The 22,581-nt window shown below is 46.3% G+C and overlaps 1 protein-coding gene across 5 annotated transcripts in view; it reads left to right on the forward strand.

Annotated features, from left to right (window-relative positions):
- The window catches only part of LOC115194273 (transcription regulator protein BACH2), a 95,901-nt gene extending 74,963 nt beyond the window's left edge, over nucleotides 1-20,938 (forward strand). For all 5 annotated transcript variants that reach the window (XM_029753895.1, XM_029753883.1, XM_029753903.1 and 2 more), the window contains exons 3-5: nucleotides 6,760-8,343; nucleotides 15,987-16,193; nucleotides 17,543-20,938. In XM_029753895.1, coding sequence (XP_029609755.1) covers nucleotides 6,760-8,343; nucleotides 15,987-16,193; nucleotides 17,543-18,028 — 2,277 coding nt within the window. In that variant the 3' untranslated portion in view covers nucleotides 18,029-20,938. The remainder of the gene's footprint in view (nucleotides 1-6,759; nucleotides 8,344-15,986; nucleotides 16,194-17,542) is intronic.
- Nucleotides 20,939-22,581: the final 1,643 nt, after the last annotated feature.

Here is a 22,581-nt window from a genome sequence, read left to right on the forward strand (position 1 = left end):
CAGGGTGTCTCCAACGGGGGACGGCGGTAATGTCCTGCAGTTAGCCAGTTTGTATAGGAACAAAGCAGGATAGAGTGCAGCATCCTGAAGAATAAAGACAGGCACACTGTGTGAAGTCAGAGCTGAGCGTACTCCTTGCAAAGCTGCAGGGTCATGTCCTCCCCAATGTCTCACCATGGACAGTAAACTACAAGAGGATTAAGCAGTGCAGTGTTTGATTTAATCCACACTGTCAAGGGAGGTTTACTGGGGGCGGCAGGTAGCCTAGTGGTTAAAGCGTTGGTCTAGTAACTGAAAGGTTGCAAGATTGAATCCCCGAGCTGACAAGGTAAAAATCTGTCGTTCGGCCCCTGAACAAGGCAGTTAACCCACTGTTCCTAGGCCGTCATTGAAAATAAGAGTTTGTTCTTAACTGACTTGCCTAGTTAATTAAAGGTCAAATAAAACTCCAAGGTTACGGCTAAGCTGTAGCTAGACGTTGCGGTGTGGAAAAGCATGGTGTTCCTTTCCATCACGGATGAGACATTATTACATATACATTTTAGTCATTTAGCAGACACTCTTATCCAGAGCGACTTACAGTAGTGAATGCATACATTTCATTTCATGCATTTATTTATTTTTATTTTTTGTATTATTTTTTTTATTTTGTACTGGCCCCCCGTGGGAATCGAACCCACAACCCTGGCGTTGCACACACCATGCTGGCGTTGCAAACACCATGCTCTACCAACTGAGCCACAGGGAAGGCCTTCGTTCACATTAGCCATCAAATTGACTTTATATGACTTGTATTTCCCTGCTGTTATTGGCACAGTAGCCTAAATGGATTCAGAACAGACTGACCAATGGGCTTGGCTCTACTGCAGCAGTTCATTGTCCCTGTGCTCCCTCCTCCACTCTCTCCCATCCCCATCCTACTACGGTAAATCGCAATGGCAGCCAACCCTCCATGCGAGTATCTCCCTCCATTAGCGCTGTGCTGTGACTCATCGTCGTCGAGGTTACTCGGCAGAGCTGATATTAAAGCATCTAGCGGGTAGACTCTCCAGTGGAGATGGAGTATTTATCTTCGGGCTCGGCGGCGGCGGCCGGGGAAGTACTCTATTGTCATGCCATGCAATGTCCTCATTAGGATGCATGACATGCAGGAATTCACTGGAGTCTATTTGCATAAATTAACCATCTCTACTTCAGAGAGGGGTGAAAGGCTGATGTAAGAACAGAGAGAGAGATAGACTGGAGGAAGAGGGCGTGTGAGAGCGAGAGCGGGAAAGAGAGACAGGGGCAGGATAGTATTCCACACTGCCTGTTTATGAAAGGATATTTGAAAAGGACTTCCCAAAAATAGCATGGGAATTGTCAGGGTTCTGTGATGCACTCTTGCTATAATTTCCTTCTCTGTAATGGTATCGCCTCCCCCCGGTCCCCAGACACAGAGTAGGGCCAGATCCACCCAGTCCACAAGCCCACATTAGCATAAATGGCCCAGATCTGTCACCTTGATTAATTTGTCCCTTTGTCTTAACTCATGCAATAAGTGCTGCTAACGGCCTGAAACGCTTCATATGTCAAAGTCGATCCACTAATGACCAGGAAATGCTCATTATATCCTATATCCTTTGCTTTTTGTTCACCCTTTAATTTATTCTAGTGTGGCTTTCTCTCTCTCCCTTTCTCTCTCTCCCTCTCTTCATTTTCTCTCTTTCTCCCCCTCCGGATCCCTCACGCTTGCCTTCATTGGGCTACTGTGCTGGTTTCATCACTGGAGTAATCACATATGGTGCAGGGCACACATAAAGAGGTGCTCCCGCAGGCAGCAGCTGCTGATACAAGCTGAAAATAGATCCCGGCGACGCTCAGCACTTTTCCCCCAGCCCAGCAGCAGCTCCGTGTCTGTTTGTCAGCAGCCCTGATGCGGCGGGGCCAGCCAAGCCCAGCCGACCGGCCTCATTTAAGCCCAAACCACTTTCAATTTTAAAGACGGCTGGTTGGATCTGCCCTGTTTGTGGGTGTGTCAAAGGAAGGGAGGGGTGGACAGTGCGTGGCGAGGAGGCGCGCTCTCTCTCTCTCTCTCTCTCTCTCTCTCTCTCTCTCTCTCTCTCTCTTTCCATCTGTCTACAGGGAGGTGTCTGCGTTCCTGTGTTGTGTGCACGCGTTTGTGCACACTGATGTGCCCGAGCGGTGCTGCAGTGGTATAGTGGAGGTGCTGTGCTCATCAGTAGTGGCGAGTCCAGTCAAAGCCTTTTCCCTCCCACTGTGCACCGTACACACCCACCCACTCACATCACAGCACAGGCACACACGTATTTTCTATAGGAAACATCTGCTTAGTGGAGGTATTTTATAAGATCATTAGTATACATAACAAATGTTGAGCAAATGTTGAATTATACTGATACTGTATAATGATTTCACATAGTGTTTTGGGCAGGTTGTCCGCAGTTCAAATGATCATTGAGTTGTTGTGTGGTATAACTGAATGCATACACTGTAAGTTATCTATTCACAGAATAGTGTGTAACATCAGGATACTCTCCCCTACGTGTTTATTTGGACTGTAAAGCTAAAACATTTAATTTGGCTCTATACATTTTTGATTTGAGTTGAAATACTTTATATGAGGCGACAGTACAGAATGTCACCTTATATTTGAGGGTATTTTCCATACATATCTGTTTTACCGTTTAGAAATCAATGCACTTTAGGTATCTAGTCCCCCCATTTGAAGGTGTATTTGGACAAATTCAAATGTTTTGTATTTGGTCCCATATTCCTAGCATGCAATGACTACATCAAGGTTGTGACTACAAACTTGTTGGATGCATTTGCATTTGGATGTGTTTCGGATTATTTTGTGCCCAATAGAAATGAATGGTAAATAACGCATTGTATAATTTTGGAGGAATAGAATTTGTTTCTGAACACTTCTACATTAACGTGGATGCTACCATGATTAAGTGAGAATGGCCGACAAGCCGTTGTTTGGAGGATATATTGTCACGAGTGTTGTTAGGTCCGAGACGAAGTCTACGGCAGTCAAACCGTGCCAATATATCCTCCAAACACCGGCTTTGACGGCATTATCACACAACGGGTTACCAACTTATTCAAATTATGATTTACATATATTAAAAACTTTATTTTTATGTATTTATTCATTTTATTTCGTCCTTCCACAAGATATAGTCCTGACACAAATCTAGGGTTGCTACCCAAGCTGGCTGGTTGTTCGGTTCGGTTCGGTTGCCAGAGATGCGACCCAGTCGTTAAGTCTTTTTGTTCTGTATCTATGGACGCAACCCAGTCGTTCGTTCTAAATGTTCCATTACTGGCTGGCAACGTTCTCATCCCTTGCTTGCTAGCTAGCCAACTATGGCTAATTTATAGTCACATCAAACAGTGCAGCCAGAATAACAACAGTAGCATTTGCATTTGTTTAAGGTGTTTTCTAGTGACATTTATTTAGACACGTCTATAACAATGAGCTAATGAGGCGTGATTTCTCCTGGCATAGAAAATGTGCTCTCTCGTCAGGACACTGTTGTTCAGAGGAGCTAGGCAACAACACAGCTAACACAATCACTTCAAACACTGAAGCTGTAAAGACTGCAAACTATTTGCACTTCGTTTAGTTTTACCTGTTTTCTATCGCTATTTCTTTGTATATATCTATAAAAATTATGCAGATTCATGATTTTAATTGTCTGAGAAAAGCTGCCCACCTGTATGTCTCATCCAGACTCCCGACACCTTCATTACTATGCAACAGCTGGAGATCAAATTTGAATATTGAAACAATGTTGCAAATGTCATAGAGACAGACAGCAAGGTTTATACAAATCTCTGCTGTTGAAAGCGAAATGTTAGTCTAAAAGATATGTGAGATAACGTCTAGATGCTTTTTATAGTGGAGATCGAGTCTATAAATTGCCTGGCTGGGCTGATGAGACAGTGGATTGCGCAGTCAAATGGAACAGAGTAAATAGGCATTTTAACGTCATAGATTTAGCCGGTGGTAACTTGTGGAATAAGTTTTAACCAATCAGCATTCAGGGTTACACCCACCCGTGTAAAATTACGAATAATCATGAATGAATAGAGAATAATGATGAGTGAGAAAGTTACAGAGGCATAACTATCATGCCCCCAAAACATGCTAAACATGCTTTAGGCTAAATCAAAGAAAAGTTTGTTGGTCGCGTACTAAGTTTAGCAGATGTTATAGCGGGTACAGTGAAATGCTTATGTTACTAGCTCCTAAAATGACCAGTGTTTATAGGGCAGCAGTCTCTAAAGTGCAGGGCAGAGTACCGGGTGGTAGCTGGCTAGTGACAGTGTCTAAGGTTCAGGGCAGGGTACTGGGTGGTAGCCGGCTAGTGACAGTGTCTAAGGTTCAGGGCAGGGTACTGGGTGGTAGCCGGCTAGTGACAGTGTCTAAGGTTCAGGGCAGGGTACTGGGTGGTAGCCGGCTAGTGACAGTGTCTAAGGTTCAGGGCAGGGTACTGGGTGGTAGCCGGCTAGTGACAGTGTCTAAGGTTCAGGGCAGGGTACTGGGTGGTAGCTGGCTAGTGACAGTGTCTAAGGTTCAGGGCAGGGTACTGGGTGGTAGCCGGCTAGTGACAGTGTCTAAGGTTCAGGGCAGGGTACTGGGTGGTAGCCGGCTAGTGACCGTGTCTAAGGTTCAGGGCAGGGTACTGGGCAGAGGCCAGCAGGTGGTGATTGTTTAACAGTCTGATGGCCTTGAGATAGAAGCTGTTTTTCAGTCTCTCGGTCCCAGCTTTGATGCACCTGTACTGTCTCCGCTTTCTAGATGGTAGCGGGGTGAACAGGCCATGGCTCGGGTTGCTAAGTTTCTTGATTATGTTCTTGTTCTTCCTGTGACACCGGTTGCTGTAGATGTCCTGGTGGGCAGGCAGTGTGCCCCCAGTGATGCATTGGAATGACCACACTACCCTCTGGAGATCCCCGCGTTTGCTGGCGGTGCAAATACCGTACCATGCGGTAATACTGTAATTTGTCCACATACTTATGACATCTTCTAATGGGGGGGCTAAATACATAAAGTGCATTCATTTCTAAACGGTGAAAACAGATATGTATGAAATACCCTCAAATAAAAGGTGACATGCTGTACTGTCGTCTCATATAAAGCATTTGATCTCAAATCCAAAATGTTGGAATATAGAGCCAAATTAAAAGTTTTAGTGTCACTGTCCAAATAAATACGTAGGTGAGTGTATCTAGTGTTATTGTTTGATCAAACCCTTCCCTAACCCGGACAACTGTGCGCCGCTCCATGGGTCTCCCGATCGCATCCAGCTGCGACAGAGCCTGGACTCGAACCCAGAATCTCTAGTGGCACAGCTAGCAGTGCCTTAAACCACTGCACCACGTGGGAGGCCCAACCTTGTCTATTTTAAACACAATCAACACACATCTCAGTGATTTCATTCCTTTTGCTAGGAATGATTTAATGACCTCAGGCTTTAAAAAAAAAAAAAATTCCCTCTGTTTGTATTTCCTTGACTACACTGCCCAGTTTTTTTTCAAAAGCAAATTTCTGTGGTTTGTGAGCTTGATTTCTGAGGAGGGAATATCCTGTTTAACTAGAAGGGTGCGTGGCACTGAGCATTGGAGTCTCTACTGCTGACAGTGGGCAGCGGGCAGTCCTCTCTCTCAGAGAGAGAGAATACCATTACACCAAGGTCATTCATCTTGTGTTGTTCCTCCCAACAATGGAAAGCAAAAATAATCAGTAAACACTGGGCCTTTTCTCCCTGCTCATTAAAAACACATTGAGAGAGCACGTTAAGTCTTACCGGGAACTTGACATCGCTCAGACAAAGTAAAGTGCTTTGCTGAACAATGCCGCTCCCCGATTCAAAGTGAAGCCCTCGTAATTGTGTTTGTGAGCACACCTTGCCTTGTGTAGTTTCACGTGGCACATCCCCAGTCGAGCCAGCCCCTAACAGAGGTGCATTCGTCATCAGAAACTGTAGTGAAACAGCACTGTGTGCTACTGTTGCCTGAGCAAGGGATGTGTCTCTCAAATTGAGCTTAACACCGGTTTCCCTCTACAGACGCCAAACAGAACGGTATTAAACAGCTAGCTAGCCTGGCTCCTTCCTCCTGTCTCTCTGTCTTCAATAACAACTGTAGTAGAGGGCGGCCAAGCTTCTGCAGTCTCAGGAGTTTACCTAATTATCCAGCATTAAGTCTAAATGGTAGGATTCCCTCTCTCATCCTAGTTTACTCCACATGGCTGCAATAAAGATTAGCCACTGTCTTGCAAATCATTAGTCTTTACAGGTACTTCACCTCAGAGGGGCTACAGGGGACTGAACATGAAAGTGAGGCAGCAGCAGGAGCTGCAATCCATATGATCCTACACTGTACATTAACACAACACAAGGCTCGGGGTGGGCGGAAACTGCCGGGGAGAGGGATAGGCTACCGCCGGGCGGCAGGGCAGACAGACTGTGGTGGGCCAGTGGAATGTCAGTATGCCACAAGGGTTATTGTAATGAAAATGGGAGTTGGACACAACCAGCCAGCCAGCTAGCCCAGCACCACTGGGGTTTTTTTATTTGCTAGACTGTATAGAAAGTTCGGTGCTGACCCGATAAAAGATTAACTGGTACTTTAAAGTGTTTGTTTATGGTCATTAGAGCTGTCGGGTTGTCTCACCACACTCCAAGGGCTCAGAACAATGGCAGTGCTGATGGTAATGCTGGCAATTTCCCTGTTTTTTCGCAGGTCACTGCCAGGGGATTCGCCCCATTGTTGCAGTTTGCCTACACTGCTAAGCTGTTACTCAGCAGAGAAAACATCCAGGAGGTCATCCGCTGTGCCGAATTCCTGCGCATGCACAACCTGGAGGACTCGTGCTTTCGCTTCCTGGAGGCCCAGCTCCGCAGCGAGGAGGACGGCCTGCTGCTATGCCGCAAGGTGGCGCCGGCCGAGGGGAACCACGAGCCCGAGGACGAGAGCATGCAGTCTGAGACGACATCAAAGGTTGCCTCCCCCCGGGCCCGGCGGCGCGCTGAATGCTTGGCCTCCTTGCGGCAAGCACCAGACGCGGACCAGCTAGCCATGGCGGTGCCCAGCGACTTTGCAGACGGACGGCTGGACTTCGACAGGCACGGAGCGTCGGACCTCCCTCGCTGCCCCAAATACAGGAAGTACCAGTGGGCCTGCAACAAGCACAATAACGACACCTCCTCACACACCAGTACCTCAGGTTTTCCAAGCACATTATTATTTAAGGAGACCATCGGTGGCATCAGCGACGGGGCGGTCCGGGACCAGAGTAGGCCGCCGGTGGCTCAAATCAAAGTGGAGCCTCGGGCAGAGGAAGAGGCCATCTCGCTGTGCTTGTCAGGGGACGAGCAGGATGGCCATGACAAGGACGACGTGACAGCCATGGAATTGGACAGTGTCCCAGTGGTATCCCCCTCTTCCGTCAAGAGGAGCAAGTCCCCCACCTGCCTCCGCGCCTTCTTCAAGAAAGGAACGGACCTGCCAGGTCTGCCCAACGTGTCACAACAGCTATTCGCCAACAGACTCGCCAGCGTCTGCCCCCAAGACAAAGAAACCACTCAGGGAGATCACAAAACAAAAGATTTCAGGCCTTTCACTGCAGTGGAGCTGGGCCTGTCTGTTACATCCCCAAAGGTAGTGGACGGCTTCCCTCCGATGCTGTCGTCGCTGAAGTCCGCCTCCTGCGACGGCGTTTGCAAACAGGAAGTGGAACTGGACCGCCGCAGTGTCATCTTTTCCTCCTCAGGGGCCTGCGACCGTCTGGGCACCCCGGCGCATTCCTACCCCGGTGGGAACTCTTTGGAGATGGAGCTCTCAGAGCACACGCCAAAGAGTCTGTGGGCTGGTGCCAGCCAGTCCCTCCCCACCTCACAGACCTACTCTCCCAGCAGCGCCCCCACCCTCGCTTCCACCACCACAGAGCCCCCGCCGCTCCTCTGCCACCCGCGACCCAACACCAGCTGCCCAGTACCAATCAAGGTGTGCACGCGCTCGCCGCCCTCCGAGACCCGCACGCGGACCTCCAGCTCCTGCTCCTCCTACTCCTTTGCGGAGGACGGGAGCGGTGGCTCACCCTGCAGCCTGCCCCAGTTTGAGTTCTCCTCCTCGCCATGCTCCAACGTGGCGATCCGCCTCGCCACCGACCAGCAGGACCAGGGTGTGATAGGGGGAGATGCCCTCTTCAACCAGGTGCGCCCCAAGATCAAGTGCGAGCAGTCGTACGGCACCAACTCCAGCGACGAGTCGGGATCCTTCTCCGAGGGTGACAGCGAGTCGTGCCGAGTCGAGCAAGGGCCAGAGGTGAGTGAATTTAACACTATCACACCGCCTTCTCTCATGTTGTACACAATGCCTCATACACCCAGTCCCACCTTGGAAACAAATCATCATCTCAACGTAACCTAGCTCTCTGGGTCTGCATTTACAGTTATTAGATCATCATGTAATTGAAGCGGGAGTATTTCCTTTCAGTGAAAGATTTACAGCAACGCCACCGTGAACAGAACAGGGGCACAGATTTGCCTTGATAATGTTAATCGGCTTTACGCACGGTTTGAGATCTGTGTAATGAGTCTGAATAGGAGCGAGGGTCCAAACCAAACGTGCTCGCTAGAGCAATCTGAGCCCACACACACACACACACACGCACACACACACACACACACACACACACGCACACACACACGCACACACACACGCACACACACGCACACACACACACACACACACACACGAGGATGCGGTGGTTGTGTCGAGGGCTGTGATTGGTTGATCCTGTGGACAGGGAAGCACTGGTGTGTGTAAAAAAGGCTAATAGACTGAGATGTAGATGGCCGGAGCTGGGGAGGAGTCTGAAGGCATTCTCCTGTGGCTTTATCTCTGTCCCCCCTAGCTGTCACAGGCTAAATAGCTGATATTATCCCTCCACAAACCTGACATCTCTAATCCAATTCCACGCAATCTGCATCTGCTAATTGTCGAGACACCTCTCTGGGCATGTGCACTGTATACGAGTATGCTGTATCACCAATACACCTGCACTACTTGAAGGTGAAGGTAGCCTTTGTTGTATTATAAACAAACATAGCTTATAATGCATGTGACAGATATACGCAAGGTAGGCTATGTTGTGTTATACACAGCTATAAAGCATATGCAGTATGTTTGCGATAGCGATCGGACAATAGCAGCGTAATGAAACAGGATGTAGCTGTATTGTGCACGTGGTTTGGTGGAGGGGGGGGGCGGCTGCTCCGCGTTGTGTCATGATGAGACTGCATCCTGCAGCGCCTGGCGTGCTGCTGACAAGGATGGATGGCCAATCCTCTGATCATCCCCTAATCCATCTGGCCAGACAACCGATGTCCTCCAGGCTGACTGCAGAACAGCCCTGATGTTGTTGTCGTTGATGTTGTTGTTGTTTACTGTGAGATCACTAAGGATAAATAGAATACAACCTCGTCAGGTGGACAATTATAATTCAGGATGAAAGCTGTTTTGTTCCATCAAAAGGACATGTAAAATGATCCTTTCTTTCTTCATACAGAACGCCTCTGATGCCTCTAACTTCATCTTGAAACTATTGCATCCGTAGCGTTTGCTTTTGTTGCAAGCAGACGTGTTTTCCCTTTGCCTGGAAGATAAAGGCTCGCCGCTTCTCAGCCTGAGACCTTGAAGTGCGCAGGGAGCCGAGAGAGAGAGAGAGAGAGAGAGAGAGAGAGAGAGAGAGAGAGAGAAACGGGTGCGTTGCCATGGCGATCAGATTCACAGAGCCTCGTCCCTGTTTCGCAGGTGTTGGAGCCACATGACAGGGACTGTGGAAAGAATCCAGTCAGGCACTTCTTCTGTGCACAAACAGAGAGATTAACAGCCCTAGCAGTAATGTGTAATTATTACCTTAGTGGCACCCACACCCAGTGATTTATGGGCCGTTTGAAGGACTGTTGAGTGCTCTACTATAGACAATTGTAATTTACAGCGTTAGAGCTGTCGAGGAAGAGAAAAGCAGCCCCAAAATGACTCTTCAGACATTTCCAGTTCCCTTTGTTATCTTGTACGAGTCAAAGAGTGTATGGAACACACACTACACTCTATTGTAGGCAGTCGATTAGCAGCGCACAATATCCACTGTCAGATCCAATGACTGTATATATGAATGGACAAAGTCACTGATCACGTGACACCATTCATTCCTATGTGAAGACTCAATAGCGCATTGAAGCCAAATGAAGTCGGATAAGATGGCGTCTCATGGAGACATAACATGCGCAGTTTGAGCTACTCCAGGAAGTGACGTTGCAGGCTAGCTCAGTGCTGCCCCCTCTCATGGAGTAACTCAAGTTGAAGACCGCCTGGGGTACTGCAGGCTGCCATTAGCAACTAAATTATCCTTGTAATTTCTTCTTTGTGCAATTAAAAAATGATTGTTTCAAGGACAAACATCTGGTGTATTAGAAGCAATTATTGGCACCGTGATTGTCTTCATTTGTATTTTTTTTTTTACACAATTATTGACCATGAAGATTTCCATTCTTCCATTCACTATAATGGGGGGGATCCTGTTTTCTGCTAACAATGCCTGCAGTGCCACGGTCGGCCTTGAACTTCCGTGGCTTCAATGAGAGGGGGCAGTCGTTCTCCCCTGGTCAGACCTCTATTGACCCGCATGGAGTTATATCTGCCTGCTGCTGATAAGATGGATTATGAATGAGGCTGGCTGGCTGTGCCTGGTCTCAGATGCTGCTGATAAGATGGATTATGAATGAGGTTGGCTGACTCTGCTTGGTCTCAGATGCTGCTGTGTGTGAGAGAACCTCTCTCAGTAGTGCTGTTTGGTTTATTACATGTTCTTATGGATGGACGCGTAGGAGAGCATTTACATAAGGAGCCTCAGCGTGGGGCCAAATCCCGCCGTGCTTTTTCCTCCAGCTTTATCTGGCAACAAAACTGCTACCTCATGCTTCCCGGGGCCCTCTTTTCCTTATTCCCCCCAGTGAGTCGGCTGTACAAACAAACACAGCTCGCGTCCAGGGAGGGCTCTGCCATGCCTCTCCCTCTGTGTATTTGCAGAGCAAATGACAGGCAGACCGGGCCCCACTCAGGGAGAGCTAGCCAGGCAAGCGCCCAACGCTGCTGTTGTTGAAAATAGCTGCAGCCCCAGCGCTGGGAACAATGAATTCTGACAGGGAAGGAAGTTGTTAAACTGGAGGCTAGTCTGGCAGAGGGAGGCAATAGTCATTCAAGGTAGTCCGAGTCAAACAAGGTCTCCTGGCTGCTCCCAGAACTGAGGTTAGAGGGAGTTGCATACGAGCCCACATCTGGTAGCCACATTAGCAACACCCTCACACATAGCAGACACTACACTACTCTGGGCTAACTTTTTAATTGCCACAATTTTACACCTTAACTGTATTTCTACTGCTTCCCAGCTGGACAACATCATACATAGTGAATCAGTCAATAGCGTCAGGAGAGGCCCCTCTGTAACTTTGACCATGGCCCGGATTCATAAAGAGTCTCAGAGGAGTGAGTGCTGATCTACGATCAGTTTTGCCTTTTCAGATCATAATGAATACAATTATGTGGACAGTGGGGAGCTGATCCTAGATCAGCACGCTTTGTGAATACGGAACCCAGTACACCACCACCAGCTGATGTTTTTGCACTCTACACCCACAGAGGAGGAAGCAGAGATGGAATTCACAGTGATAAAGGAGATGGAATTCACAGTGATAAAGGAGATGGAATTCACAGTGATAAAGGAGATGGAATTCACAGTGATAAAGGAGAATTAAAGAGCTGAGACCTTTTTCTCTCTTTTTCTCTCTTTTTCCTTCTTTTTCTCTTCTTCTCTTTCTTTCTTTCTTTCTTTTGTTCTCTCTCTTTCTCTCCCCCCTCTCTCTCTCTCTCTCTCGCTATCTCTCTCCCTGTGTAGGCGTTAAGCTCAGTCTTACTGTCTGGTCACAGTATGCTGCAAATATTGATCTGAGAGTGAGGTGGGAGTGTTAGGGAAGTAGAGTTGGTATATTAGCAGCACAACGTTTCCTATCTCGCCCACCACCAAACGTTAACCCCTGAATGAACGTGTGACACAGGAAGCGCACAAACCTAAATATCACTTCTGTTATTTCTATTATAGTCTACAGTAAAAAAAAAATAATTAAAACCTCCTTGCTCCACCCTTGTTATGATGCATCTGTGGTCTCAATAATTTGGGGCATACAGTGTAAACCACATTATACTGATTTGGTGCAGCCTTTTTGATTTCTTTTTTGGTAGGTTTCGTTATTTGTCTTGTGTGCAGACAGAGTCAGGCTGTTGTTGTGCCCAATGGGGAACGGTGGGATGCTGGGGCTGGCAGCTGAGATCCAACAGGCTCTGTGTCAGCTTTAAAGCCAGCTGGGGTGCTGCCACTTTGCCTTCCATCCCCTGGGACCTGGCATCCTGCAGTAACAGTACCCACAGACACACAGCCCATCTCTTCACCACAGAGCCTCTCTAACTCGTCTCCCATAGGGGGTTCCGGCAACAGCGTTTGTTTATGGTAGAAAAAGCAATACGATACTAAACAGAGTTCTGTAACAACATGATCTTCTCCCAGATCTTCATAGGATGCATAATGCTCTGTAATCACATTATAAACCAACAAGTGATTTATCACTGTGTAACTGGGAGCACGTAGTATATAATCAACATAGAAAGACGCTAGTGTTCACATTTCATGTTTATCGTACTCACCAGATTAAGGTCTCTTTTTGATGCAGAGACAGAGCCACAGTCACAATAGCAGCGCTATAGAAATCAGGAATAGCTAGTGGGAGACGGTTAGACCTGAAAAACAATTCACAGTGCGTGACCATTTTAGTCAATTGCTTCACTTTTCAGTAAAAATTGCTCTGAAAATTGGAAGTACAGATGTAGGATCTTAATTTGAGCCAGGAAATGTGGATTATTATGTACATTATAATTAATGGACATTTTTTGTAGGGGTTGATAAAAAAAATGTGTTAGGGGAAATCAGGTCTGACATTTTAAAGTGGAAATTACAAACTTTAGAAGCCTTTTTAAATCTTGAATACACTACAAATTAGCATTTTCAAATTCTCAGCAACAAAAGAGTGATCAAATTAAGATCCTACATCTGTATTTATTGCCTCAGGGCTTGTGTCAATAGCTAGGAAGGAACACAGTAGTAGGTGGCTTTGCATGCCTCTCTCTTGCACAGTACGCTGCAGTGTTAAACTCCCTCCCAGGGTTCAACGTGAGTCACCAAACCTACAGATTAGGACTGGCAGTCAGGCTGTACAGAACCCACTGACCCCAGGCGTTAGCCGTCATCGTCGGGCCGCCCCACCATCTGACTCCTAAGGCTCGGCCCAAGTCTGGACCTGCAGGCAGCCAGATGCCCAGCCTCTCTCTGTGTGTCTGAGGGGAGAGGGAAGTAGGGTAAAGAGGCACTGCACAAACAGTGCCGCCCGGGTAACAGATAAGCCCTACTTTTCACTCTGGACCTATTTGCAGCATAGTGACCCAGAGAAAGATTGAGTCTGGGGAGAATAGAGGGGAAAGAGGAGAGGAAGGAAAGACAGAAGGGGGAAGGGAGGAAAAATAAAGTTAGTGAGAATCCAGAACACATTGGGTCTGAATTTATGACTGCCGTCAGAGCTGCTGCTGGACTGATTCTCCTGGTGGCGCCACTAAATATATCCTAGATACCCCTTCAGCGTGCCGAACGCCACTGCCGGGAAGAAAAAAGAAAAGAACATTACAAGGTCGCTCGCTGTGGAGAGGTATCTGTACATCTCCTCCCTCTCCCAGCCTGTCTCAGGGAAAGAGCCCCCCTCATCAGTACATCTGTCTGGTCACTCCATCGACCTCTATAACTAGTGGTTATTAGATGGCGCTTAATGGGGCCATCATCACCGGCAGAGTCATCTTCTGTTTGTTTTTAGATCACATAGAGCAGGCAGGATGTGGATGTGTTCCATTGCCCTCCCTCTCTTCCTGCCTTCATTCTCTCTGTAGCTACTGTCATACCCTGGCTGGTAGTGGGAGGGAGCCTGCAGGGCCTAGTGTGGCCTTGAAATCTCCTACCATTATTTATTCATGTGTCTGCATGCAGCGGCCAGATGAGAAGTAGGCTCAACGGCTCGGAGGACTGAGGGCTTCTAATGAGGAAATTCAAGCCTGTCTCTCCGGGATAAATTGACATCTAGATTTGCTCTTCAATGGAGAGTGATTTCGATGTGCTCGGGAATAGGTACCTTGCTTTTGTCCCTTGAAGTGCAGCACTTACCCCAGGTGATGCCGTATATCTCGGCTCACTGTGGGGTGTGTGTGTGTGTGTGTGTGTGTGTGTGTGTGTGTGTGTGTGTGTGTGTGTGTGTGTGTGTGTGTGTGTGTGTGTGTGTGTGTGTGTGTGTGTGTGTGTGTGTGTGTGTGTGTGTAGTAGTAGCTTGAGGGAGTGTAAGCAGGCTCCAGCCCAGTCCATTGTCCTCAAGTCTTCTGTTTTGGTGGGGCTCAGTTTGCAGTCACGAGGGGCTTTTGGATTCTCCATCTGGCCCTGGTTCAGCAGCCAGGTACAGAGAGAACGGGGAGACGTTTCTCCTCACCCCTCCCTCCCTCCTATCCCTCCTCGGCGTTTGACTTTGTTCTCGACGTGCTCCAGAGAGGCAGCCGCGGGGAGAGAGAGCAGAGCGGAAGAGAGCAGCAGCTCATCTCATCTTGGCAAAAGCTCTCTGGCTGTCTTCCCCCGGCTCTTTGTTATTCCTCCTCGCCTCTCTCTCTCTCTGCCATCCTGTTTCTTTCTCTCCTTACTTCTCCCCCCCCCCCCCCCCAGCTACTCTGCTACGGCTCCCTGGTGCTGTGAGGCACCACTGGGATATGTCGGTATCAGAAGGTTTGTCAGCACCTAAGGGAACAGAAAGAATCAGGCAATCTATAGATGTTTTGTGGGAGGAAAAAATATCACACCCTCGTGGATATTGGCAGCAAATCCATGGAAATAATGTATTGTGATTTTGCAATTATCTGTATTTTATTGCCAATGATTTTTCTCCGGATTAGTGTTGCACTATGTGACTGAAGGTGTCAAAGAAAGTATGGCTTTGCGTGTTTCTTTTGTTCTGCAGTGCCTGTGGACTATTGTAGGTTGATAGTATAGATCTGGCCTGCAAGATTATATTTGTTTGCCTCCCTCCCTTAAAGTTTGTAGTGTTTTGGGTCAAAAAAGACTGTCAAATCACCAGGAATTCAGCAACAAACGTGTTAAATTCAGGAAATCTGTTCCCAAGTATTCCCATGAATAGAAAAAGAGACACGTGATCGTGTCTCAATGTTATTCAACGTAATGAAATGATTGTTATTGTCAAATACAATCTATTTTTGGGCTTAGTTGGGGGTCAATTTGCAGTGTACAAATGATTATAGTTATGTTCCGTTCATCCAACCATCCTCTCCGACAAAAAAAACGTCCCGTGGCTGAATCTAGTTGCCTACCCCTAGTATAGACGTTACATATCATGCCCTACAGATATCACCTGACACCATTATGGATGGGGGGGTGACAAGTCCCTGCCTGTCCCTCCTCGATCTGTCACGCTGGCACCTCTCCAAGCTAGCAGGGACAGATGGCGAGACACTCATTTCTTGGATCACGTTGTCCCCCCTCTGCCCGAGAATAGGTTACACGATGTTCAATATTTCAGGTTGAGAGAGAGAGAGTGCTGAAGGCTTTGTATGTAAGTCACGTTCTCTATTTCTGGTCCTGGCGGCACTCTGGCACCATCTTGTGGTAAAATGTGGCTGACCGTTTTTTTGACATGTGCATAAAAGTCTAATCAGCAAGGTTTCATTCACGTTCATGTTCATTCCGTATTCAATTCCAAAGTGAACGCTGTATCACGTCGGATGTGAAAAGTCATTTGTCATTTCTTGTTTTGCAGGTTAAGCTTCCTTTCCCCGTAGATCAAATCACAAATCTTCCACGGAACGACTTCCAAATGATGGTAAAAATGCACAAACTGACCTCAGAGCAGCTGGAGTTCATCCATGACGTCCGGCGGCGGAGTAAGAACCGCATCGCGGCGCAGCGCTGTCGCAAGAGGAAGCTTGACTGTATCATGAACCTGGAGTGCGAGATCAGAAAATTGGTGAGTGTGTCTCTTGCCATGTCTCTCTCATAGATATACTGTGCGCACCAGAGGAGGCTGGTGGGAGGAGCAATAGGAGGACGGGCTCGTTGTAATGGCTGGAATGAAATGAATGGAGTCAAACATGTGGTTTGTATACGTTCGATGTGTTAGATACCGTTCCGTTCATTCCATTCCAGCCATTACAACGAGCCCGTCCTTCTACAGCTCCTTCCACCAGCCTCCTCTGGCGCATACAGTACTACAGCACATAGTGTGTGGACCTGCTGGCATGTAAAGTAGTAGAACCATGTGACGTCTATATAGTACCGTTCTCTCCCTGGACTAATGATAACTGTTGGCTCCCGAGTGGCGCAGCGGTCTAAAGGCACTGCATCTCAGTGCTAGAGGCGTCACTACAGACCCTGGTTAAATCCCGGGCTGTCTCAAAACTGGTCCGTGATCGGGAGTCCCATAAGGCGGCGCACAATTGGCCCAGCGTCGTCCGGGTTAGGGTCGGATTTGACTGGGGGTAGGCCGTCATTGTAAAATAAGAACTTGTTCTTATCTGACTTGCCTAGTTACATAAAAATACATGAAAAAAGGAAAAATGTGTTGACAGTGCGACGAGCATTACCTTGGGATAGAGTGATATTAATTACATCAACACCGTGTCAGCACTTTCACGCCGGCCGACTGTCCTCCAGCTGCCAAGCTGTCAAAGTACAGCAATGTGCGGAGGGGGAACAATATCAAGAGTATGTCTCTCTTCCTACATCCTCGCCCCCCACGTTTCCGTGGCGTCGCGGCAGGTGGTCTCTCAGGCAGCCAGTGTGCTTTTGTTCCGTGATGGGGGTGGAGCTGCGGGCCTTTGATGTGTTGTGTGTGTCAGCCGCACACACATATACACACACACACACACACACACACGAGTGCTTTACACTCCACAGTGGACTGACAGTCCTTCCCCTTGATGTCGCCCGGCAGCGTCCTAGGATATGAGAACAATTTCATCATCTCAAACCGCTTTCCACCACCTGGTCCCGTGTTACCCTCAGTGCACACAGCATCCTGGGAATGCTCGCTCATCACAAACCTTATCAAAAGCATGCATTGTTTAATATAAGCTCAGTGAGCAAGCAACAAAGCTAGGTCATGTGAACTCTTTTATGTTGATACGAAGAGGTGAATGGCGTGTAGTAATGTATCTATGTCGCGCTGCTGCTACAGGTAGTGTGAAGCGGTTATAGAACGTCAACTGTGCAGCTGCAGTGTCAAAGGGCATCACAGTATGCGCTGCATGTCTCTTTGCTCCTTGTCAGACCACAGCTCGTGACACTAGTCCCAATATTTCCTTGTGTGTCCACCAGGTGAACGAGAAGGACAAGCTGCTGACGGAGAGGAACCAGCTGAAGGAGTGCATGGGTGAGCTGTGGGAGAACTTCTCCTGTCTGTCCCAGGAAGTGTGCAGGGACGTGCAGCTGAGCCCCGAGCAGGTCCAGTCCCTGAACCACTACTGCCCGGTCCTGAAGCCCGGCACCAACACCACCGACATTGCCGGCAATGCCGCCTCCAACAGCATTGACCTCACCACCCGCTCCGGCTCAGCCACCCCGGAGCCCAGCTTCCTCAAGTCCCCCGGGCCCTCAGAGAGCGAGCCTGACTCGGTGGTCATGGGGAATGGGGCTGACGCGGGGGCGGGCAGCAACGAGGCGGAAGGCCAGGAGACGAGGTTATACATGGAGGCGGGACTCTCATTCAATGAACAGTCCAATCAGACAGTGACGGTAGACTTCTGCCAGGAAATGACTGATAAATGTACAACTGACGAACAGCCGAGAAAGGACTGTGCTTAGCAAACGGTGGTTTTAATATCTGTGTTCTTATTATTTCATGTTTAGTTTTGATTTTCTTCTAACAAACCCCTTTCTCGGGGTTGTTGAGATGGTCAGCCTTGGCCAGTGTTCTTTGAACAAGTTTTTTTGTTTGTATGTCTTTTTGGTTGTCTTTTTAAAGGTTGACACTACAGTTGTCTTAAGAGCAGCAATACTGTTCTCCGGGTATTCTCCTCTCTGTAACCATGACAGAGTGGGAACTTCTCACACAATACTCCTCTTACAATGGTGCTACACCGTGACCGGGCAGGCAGCGATCTCCACAGTGTTCTTTATCCATGTATTACAGTCTACTCACAGGGACGGGCGAAGATCACATCTTCAATACAAACCTCAATGGACCTAACAACAGCTCTCTTTGTCTCTCGGATCAACCTACAGTTTCTATCTCCGTCTCTCTCCTCTCTCTGTTTCTCTCTCTCTCTCTCTATGTCTCTCTCCCGATCGCTCTCCTACTCCGGCTATTTTCTATCAATCTATTTCTACCTCTTAACACTTTCGCTCTCTGTGTTATCTCTCTCTCTCTCTCTCTCTCTCTCTCTCTCTCTCGCTTATTCGCTCACTCTCTCTCGGTGGCCCTTGGTCACGGCAATTCAAACTCAGGAAGAAATCTTCTGAATGTTCAATATGATTCATGAAAATAAGAACACAGCTTCTGTACGTGAGAGATTTATGAAGCAGTTAGACTGTAAATGTTCATATGCAAAAAATGTCTTCTGCTTCACTCATTTGCATTTTCTGTACAGCAAAACGACGTGTACGGACAGTACCGAAACATTCCTCCTTTGCCTTCCGCAGCACTGAAACGAAAGAGAAAAACAAACGATTTGACAGGTGGTTAAATAGCTATGTTCCCACCAGGGCTGGGGTCAATTCCATTTCAATTCCAGTCAATTCAGGAAGTACACTGAATTCCAACTCTCTTGAAGGCTTTTCGATGAGGACAATGGGAAATTGGAATTGCGGTTTGGTTTACGTTCTGAACGAACTGGAATTGAAATGGAATTGACCCCAGTCCTGGTTCCCACACATCAGCAATACCATTGTATTTGGATGTTGTAATGATAACTTTCAAGTGCTTGCTTGGGCAGAACGTATAATGTATATAGTATGGAGCATGGTGACTGTCACAGTAATATTATACAAGTAGAGGCTTAGACGTTTCTTTTCACTGGGGTTTTTGCTAAGGGAAAATATTCGCTTTGCTGTTTCCTGCCCAAAGGAAAATTCCCCATAAAGGGTGGGTGTTCTTAAACTCAGGAAATCAGCTTGACACACACACTCAGACACGCACACACAAACACGCACACACGCGTACATTCATTTCAGAGCCCCTTGCATGAAAATTGGATGTTGCTGGCGAGGACAGTGTAAGTATGTTATTAACCAGTGGCTCAAGCCACATCCATTCAAACTTTGACACCACTTTAAATGTGAAAATGAGTTTCAGCTTGTTGTGTTTTTGAGGAAGCTTTATTTCTTCTTATCAGTATTTAAAGATGCTATATGTATGACGGGGGAAAGTCTCACAGACACCCTTTGGATTTCTGTTATGTTTCAATGTTGTCAAGGAATGTGTGAGTAGACATCTTCCCAAGCTGAGGGATAGCTATTCTGTCTGCAAAAAAAAAAAAAAAAAAAATTATATTATATTTACCAAGGATACTTTCTCCAATAAATCTGGCCTCAATTCAGGCTCTTTCCTTCCAGCACCAGATGCTCAGTTATAACTAGTTAAAATAGCACTTCATAGAGGGTTTATGTCTGGTTCAGAACCCTGAAAACGTCTGATACCGAAACACTTGAATTGGCACTTAAATGAAAAAAAAACGTATTGAATGTTAATATTGATATAAATATCTCTATGAAGACATTACATTTTTAAAAACTACAGTAAACAGGGTTATTAACTAAAAGGAAGCTGACATAATATTGATTGTTCACGTCTTATATTTGTAATTCTTTAAGAATTGAATAAGCTAATTGAGACTTCAGTTCATGTGAGAGCACTGTGTGTGTCATCATAAAACTGATTGAGTAACAATCATATGATATAGTAACATTTTTGCCCTGGTTGTACATTTGTTAAAAACATCATATTCTGTGATGTGAACGCATGCCCCTGTATATTTTACCTAGTTAGTTTGTCTAGCTTACGTTTGCTTCTAACGATAGTCCTCAGCTAAATGATTTACTCTGTCTTTTGTTGATTAACCATATTTACATTTATAATGTACATTTCATTTACATTTATAATGTAAATATACAGAAATACTTTTCTTATCTGTTCAACAGTCAGAGATGTGCTTGAAAATACAGAATATAAGAAAATAGAGCCATAACCTAGGAAGAGGAGTGAATTCAATTGGAATATAAAGCTTTGCTCATAACTTTAACTTAATTCAGGACGAAAAGCTATACAGTTTGTCGGAAAGAGCGATAATACAACTGTGTATATGGAGGAGTCTGCAAATTCCCCTTGGCGTTACTCTGCTGCCCCCTGTTGGACACAGTTATGTTGTTCTCCAATCAGTCCTGACTGAGAACAACCCTTTTGGTATTTGAGTGCTCTGTGTTTTTACAGTGTGTTTGCTAGTCTGATTATTTGACCATACACCTCATTTTCCCTAAGGTTGTAGCTAGACTCATATACAGTCTCACACAGAGAACCACAAGCATACGCACAAATATGAATACATACACACACACGCATGCACACACAATGCATGTCGTAACGGCATCCTTGCTTAAAGGCTCCAGTCTAGATTGCCTGTTGAAGTTGTTGTTTGCGAGGTTCTTTTCCCACTTTGCTCTGATTCGTATGCTATCACTGAAGTGGAACAGTATTCATCCCCGTTGTCAGATACAAAACAGAGAACTAAAGATAGATGGATTCAAGTGGACATTTGTGTAAACCATATGCAATTCCGACTTTTTCTTACTCGTTTTTGAAGTAAAAGTGAAAAGCATGACGTTCCACCAGAAAAGCACACTCATTAGGCTACACTTTGACAAATGTCAAATTTGGGGGAAATGTATTGAAATGCATCGAGTTTATATTGTCCTCCATCAAAGCTAGACCAATAGATATCCTTCTATCTGTTTTTAGATGTCCTTATAATGCTATTATGATTACTGTTGATGTTCTTTGGATAGCGATGAGTGCCAAGCATATTTCTGGTGTGTAGGCTACTGTACGTAACATTTCTAATTCCTCATTGTTTTTTTTTGCTCTACCAAGAGAGCCCCTGGATTCATGTAAAGGCTGGTTGGTGGATGCAGATACATGAAGAGTTTTTAAAGCAGCACCTCCCTCCAGTCATATGACAGTCCAGTCCATACCTCTTAGCCCTCTAGCCTTGAGAGAGCTACTCCATGCTTGATATGCTGTGTGTGGTGTTACTATGGTGGCCAGTGGTTGAAATTAGAGCACGGCCATCTCAACGGTCACCCCCCCCCCCCCCCCCCCCCCCCCCCCCCAAGCATTCCAGGTGAAATAAGCTTGTTGTGTCATCATCTCAATCACACAGTGAATCGTCTGGTTAACTTTAACCAGGACCAGTCATTGCTCTTTGTATATCGTCTCAGGGTGCCAAGTGTTTTATTTCTCCATTTCTGAATTTGGAGCAGACCTTTGTAACTTTAGCTGGTTTTGTTTTGCTTTGATGTTTTTGGCTTTGCTTTGAGTGTGTGAAAGTATAGCTTTAAACTCTGGTTTTATATTCCCGAAGCTTATTTCTACCAATGCAAATACTGTGTAATGAGCTTGGCCCGATACAGATCTACCCCATCAAGAGACTGCATAGAGTACACAGTACATTGGAGTACAAATATGAATAATTGAATTATGTTTTGGTAATACGTTTAGTTATTAGTTGGATTTCCCTCAAGTTCTTTACCTCTGCAGTTTTTTTACAAGCCAAACACACAACAACAACAACAAAAAATCCATGTAATTTGATTTGTTAACTGGCTTTGGTTATTAGTTGGTGGATATTTGTTGTAAAGCTAGGTGCATTGAATGCATTATCTTTTTAAAACACTTTTGTGCTGTGTTATTTTGTCGTTTAGTTGAACTTTAGTTTGTTTTAGTTTTTCTGTGCTGCTTCTGTGAAAGAAACACTGTCTCTCCAACTCCAAAGGTTGTTGTTTTGAAAAGATGAACAAAACTTGCCTTTTTCACAAACTGCTCAACTTTATAATACAGTATACTGGTATCCTGATTACATGCACAGGCTGAGACCATTTTAGGAGTAAAAGAAAAGTTAAATATGTTTACAAAAAGGTGTGTTTATTCAATTTGCCATGTATATAGAAATTGGTAGGTTAAAATTGGACTGATGTTTCGTGCTTTTACATTTGTAAACAGAAAACGATGTGTTTCCTCAACTTGTCTTTTCATTCAGCTGGGGATGTTTCAGAGATACATGGATACAAGTGCACCTCCGATTTTTGCCTTAGAACTTGCAGAGGCCATAGTTCACATTCAAGTGACGTGAGTGTATGCAGGGGCC

This window comes from Salmo trutta, chromosome 1, assembly GCF_901001165.1.
Source record: "Salmo trutta chromosome 1, fSalTru1.1, whole genome shotgun sequence".
Taxonomy (NCBI): Eukaryota; Metazoa; Chordata; class Actinopteri; order Salmoniformes; family Salmonidae; genus Salmo; species Salmo trutta.